The 5,305-nt window shown below is 36.3% G+C and overlaps 1 protein-coding gene across 2 annotated transcripts in view; it reads right to left on the bottom strand.

Annotated features, from left to right (window-relative positions):
• Nucleotides 1-3,489: 3,489 nt before the first annotated feature.
• The window catches only part of LOC112157865 (glutamate receptor ionotropic, kainate 2), a 114,091-nt gene continuing 112,275 nt past the window's right edge, over nucleotides 3,490-5,305 (bottom strand). For both annotated transcript variants that reach the window (XM_024290922.2, XM_024290924.2), the window contains exon 16: nucleotides 3,490-3,867. In XM_024290922.2, the coding sequence (XP_024146690.1) occupies nucleotides 3,703-3,867 (165 nt within the window). In that variant the 3' untranslated portion in view covers nucleotides 3,490-3,702. The remainder of the gene's footprint in view (nucleotides 3,868-5,305) is intronic.

The following is a 5,305-nucleotide window of genomic DNA, read 5'->3' as shown; positions in this document are numbered from 1 at the left end:
AAAAAAAAAAAAAAAAAAAAAATCATAATTTTAGGAAAACTATGAGACAAATACAGAAGTAAGACATTTTTAATGACCTTCTTGTAAAAGCTTGCATCACTATAATTTTCCATAAACTCACATTTTTATTTTTAACAACCAAGCCTTTGGACATGGATCTGGTGAATATTTCCACTTGCACCACTAGATTTAGGTAGATGGAAAATGACAAGCCACAATGGCAGAACATGTTAAAAGTATAGCATCTTCCCCTGTCAATTTCTACTGGCTCATATGCATCTTTTTCTTCTTTTTTTAATTTTTTTTTTATGTATTCTCAAACCCTGTAATAACGCTTAAAAATGACTAACTGGGCCAATACAAGAGCAATGGGTGCAGTGTCTTATCAAGTTTGCTTGCCATTTCAAATAAAATAAAAACATACATGGAGTTAATAGCAAGACTTGTAAGGACCAAAGGTGTTTGAGTGAAGAGAATACACATCTGGAGACAAGTAGCGGTTATAGTCTTTCCTCAGCCCACGTTCTGTCATTACCATCCAGCCCTAAAGTTCATCAAGCCCACTTGAGGATATACGAGTGATGCTCAAGCTGGCTTTCAAGCTAAGGTGCGACATGGAACATAAAAGCACTTTGAGCTCCTAATGATCCAAACATCAGATATACTGCAGCTGCACTGTTTCATACATTCAAAAAGCTGCCCATCATTACCACTGGCCTCCAAGGTTGTTTTTGCTAGAAGCAATTAGAAACCAGTGCAATGAGAATGCAAACTTCTAGTTGCAAAACACATATTTTTTTGATATATTCCATTGTGTTTATGCAACCTGACACAGATTGTTTTAAAACAAAATGTTACTTGAGGTTGGTTTGCATTGGAAATATGGCTTTAATGATACCCCCGCTGCACTGATACTATTATTTGTGGATCTAGGCCAATAAATCAGTCAGGCCAATTTAATGGCTGGGAGCTTGCAGCAGATTTATTGGCATAGATGCATACAGTAAAAGTCAGCTGAAAAGAGCAGAAATGCCAAATTAGGTTTGTGGTATTTCAAGAAGTGCCATCTTATCATCAACTAAACATGAAAAGAAGGCTTTTTAACTGTAATTAAAAGAAATATTTCCAGTAATGACATATAGATTAGGGCTGCCACAAATGATTATTTTAATAGTCGAGGAATAACAGATTATTTTTTGCGATTAGTCGACTAATCGAGTCATGCTCAAAGTGGATATACAACACACATCTGAACCATCATTAGCTTTAAGCTAACCAAAACTAGATATGTAGCATTACCTGTGATAATGCTAGTGTGAATGTGTTAAGCTGAGTTTGGCCACTGAAGATTCTAGTGACAACAGCTGAAGATGCTAAAATTGATAGCTAAGAATGCTGAAGCTGATAACTAGCTAAAATATTAGTTAAAAGCCAAATTAGCCGAAATTACTGAAAAAAGGCCCAAGTAAGACAAAACAGCTAGCATGTAGCTGAAATATTAGTTAAATTCCGAAGCAGCCTAAAAAACTTAAAAAAGCCTAAGTAAGCCAAACAGCTAGTATGAAGCCGAAATATTAGCTCAACTCCAAATTAGAGCAAAAAAACAAAAACGAAAAAAAGCCTAAGTTAGCCAAAACAACTAGTAAATAATGGAAATATAAGCTAAACTCCGAAATAGCCTAAAACAAAACAAAAAAAGCCTAAATTAGCCAAAATAGCTAGTATGTAGCTGAAATATTAGCTTAACTCCAAATTGGGGCAAAAAACTGAGTAAAAAAATCAGAAACTTGCCAAAACAGCTAGCATGTTGCTGAAATACTAGCTAAACTCTGAAATAGCCTAAAAGCAAACAAAAATAGCTAGTATGTAGCAAAAATATTAGTTAAACTCCAAAACAGTGTAAGAAACAAAAACGACAAAAGCCCAAGTTAGCCAAATTAGCTAGCATATAACGGAAATATTAGCTAAACTCCGAAATAGCCTAAAACAAACAAAAAAAAGCCTAAATTAGCCAAAATAACTAGTATGTAGCTGGAATATTAGCTAAACTCCAAATTAGGGGAAAAAACTGAAAAAAATGAGAAGTTTGCCAAAACAGCTAGCATGTAGCTGAAATATTAGCTAAACTCTGAAATAGCCTAAAAAACACCAAAAGCCTAAATTAGAGAAAAAGCTAACATGCTGAAATATTAGCTAAGCTCCGAATTAGTCTAAAAAATTGAAAAAATCCTAAATTAGCTAGAACAGCTAGATGAAATATTAGCTAAGCTCTAAATTAGCCTAAACAATCTTAGTAAATTCCAAAATAGCGAGAATAATGCCATTAAAACTTTCAACTACAGTCTGACTCTATATAATATTAAGTGACAATTAATCGACTTTTAAGTTAGTCGTCGACTAGTCGATTAGTCGTCAATTAGTCGACTAATCGTGGCAGCCCTAATTAATAAATATAGATTAATAAATATTTTCCCTTTTTTTTCTACATTTTTTAACTTGACACTATTAAAACATGTATGCTGTGGTATAAAAGGGCTACAGTTAAATTTCTATCCCACACCAGCAACATTTGCATGATTTCTCTTTCATGTTGACTCATCCGAGCTACGGTTAGTTAGCCACACTCCACTGACGAAGCAACAGTTTCCATAATGAGTCACTGGTTTCTTCACAGCTCCGTCACTCTCAACCACCAACGTCCACTACGTTGTCCCCAGACAGTATGTACAGCTTGGCAGACACACACACAAAAAAAGACTGAATCTCTGATCGATGACAGAAGTGAACCCCACACAGCAGAGCCAGAGCCCGTCGTCAGAGTCTGAGGGCTGAGTCGGTATCTGCTACATATCGTGTCCACGGGAGGGGCTACTATGATACAAAGTAATACAAAAACTTCTTATTCTTGTACAAAAAAAACCCAAACAGTTCCGTAGAAAGTCTGCATTTTGAACAACCGATAAGATACAGACGGAAAACTGCAGAAATGTTGAAGGACTGGACAGTTTACATTGCTCGTTTGAAACATGTTAGGCATGATTGAAGTTCTTTACAATGGCAGAACTTTGGCACAAGAAAGGCAACACAGAAGAAATGATAAGTATTTAACAAGATCGGCATAGATGATCGCAAACTAAATATTACTTTTTATACATTAGTTCATTAAAAATCACGGGGCACTCGTTACTGCTCCTAGTATGAAGGTGTAACTCAAATCACTGGAGGGGAAGGGATCGATCGGGTCACACACATGAAGGTAAATAAAAAAAATAAAAACGGGAGATTTTGACATCAACAGAAAAAGTACTACTGGTGTTACTGAGTTTTGCCTTCTGCACAAGTGTTAAAGTGACAAAATGAGTGAACATCTGCTATATTTTTTTTTTGAAGTGTTTGATAGAGTTCTCACATCTGGTGTGGAGAAGAAGAAAAAAAACATGTTTTTTAGCTTTCAATTTACAGATTTGACCAACCCAGGCCAGAGAAGCCTTTCCCTTTCCAAGTGTCACAGTGGGGTGACCCTGCTCCGTTATTTTTATTTCCACAGGAAACATCTGTCTACTTAAACTTGTGGGTTCTAAAGGAGTCCCGTTGTTACTGCTAACTTGTGCCTGTCGTTAAAGTCAGCATTAACTCCCCTCGTCTCCCCTTCATGGCTTTCACCGAGGGATGTGGGGGATTTGCTCAGGGGACGGTAAGCGTTCATGCCATGGTTTCCTTTCCCGGGAGTCTTCTGTCGTTGAACGTGTGCATGTTAATGACCTCCTCTGTTTTGACGATGACAGGCGGCTGGGGCTTCTGCTTGAGACGTCGTTGGCACTTTAGAGATACACGCAGCTCGTCCATCATGGCGCTACAGAACGATCGCTGTGCAAGGAGACAAAAAGCAGCACGGTTAGGGCTGGACGGATTTTACCACGCGGTTCATGCTTCAAGCTTAAAGCTGACACTTTGCTTTAATAATTCTACCACTAGAGGGCACAACCTTTATCCGTGTTTTATAATAATCTATGCCAGGGGTGCACACACAGAGAAAACTATAAATTATAGAATACTAATTTGAAAAATTCATATTTATTCACAGACTAATTATAAAAAGCAGATTTTAAGGTGAATTAGACAATTATTTTTAATTAAATTGAAAAATTTAGGAAAAATATATAAGATTAAAACATGTTTAAAACGTTTTCCCTTCAGTAGCTTGTAAGGGTGTTCATATGGCGCCACAACAGCACGGTGTTCAAGGTTCTTTTTGGGTGACTGACCTCGGGCAAGTCAAGAAAAAATAAAGCACATTAGCAGCTACATCCACATATCCTCCTGATTTGAAGAGGACTATTCACTATTTTATTTTATTACTTATTTTTCTGCCTCAGGTGGAGGAGTTTCTCTTTTCGACTCCTTTTTTTAAGCATCAAATATAAAGTAACCGATTTCCCAATATAAAAGCCTTAAAAATATGAACTGTTTACATAAACTATTTACAAATCCACTGTGTTCTGATGAGGAAAATGTGGATGATTTGTAAAATTAAAACAGATTTTTTTTTTCTCATTAAAAATTGTTACGAGCTGAGACTTCTGGGAAATTTCTGGTGTAGTTAAATACGCATGTGCAGTGGCGTAGACCAGTTCCGCTTATCAGTAGGGGTGTGTATAGGCGAGGGCGATAGGATACGCATCCCCATATATCCCAAGACTGTACGAGAACTTACTTTTTTAAGAGTATGACTTAAATAAAAAAAACTACCTGAATAATAATACATCTGTCATTGTAATAAAACAGTAAAATTCATTTATGCAATGATCACAACATTAAACACTGTGATAGTTTACTGATACTGGCAGTAACGTGGCACAGAGTTTTGATTTGGTACACATCCCAAAGACTGACTGAACTTTTAACACAAGGTGGTTCTGGCGGGGTCTTGTTATTGTTTTGGTCGTGGTGTAGAAAGGCACAGTGTGCTGCTGACTAGCGGATGGGGGTTTAGGTGGAAAACAAAAGTAAAGCACTGAAGGACGCTCATAAATAATTAACTAAATATTGTCTTGTCCGCATTTTTGAATTGATACAAGTATCCTTAGCGAAATATCACTATATCGCTAAGTCGACTTTTCCTTAGACCCCTTACATGTCAGTAGAAGCATTTAGCCAATTTATATATATATATATATATATATATAATATAATATATATATATATACAGTATGTATGTATTTATAGGTAAGTCAATTTTTCCTACACCTCTATGTCAGTAGAAGCATTTCGCCAATTTAATAAAAAAATGTGTGTGTGTGTGTGT

Source organism: Oryzias melastigma, linkage group LG24, assembly GCF_002922805.2.
Source record: "Oryzias melastigma strain HK-1 linkage group LG24, ASM292280v2, whole genome shotgun sequence".
NCBI lineage: Eukaryota > Metazoa > Chordata > Actinopteri > Beloniformes > Adrianichthyidae > Oryzias > Oryzias melastigma.
Note: the sequence above shows the minus strand (reverse complement) of the source record. Positions and strands in the feature narration are given on the sequence as shown.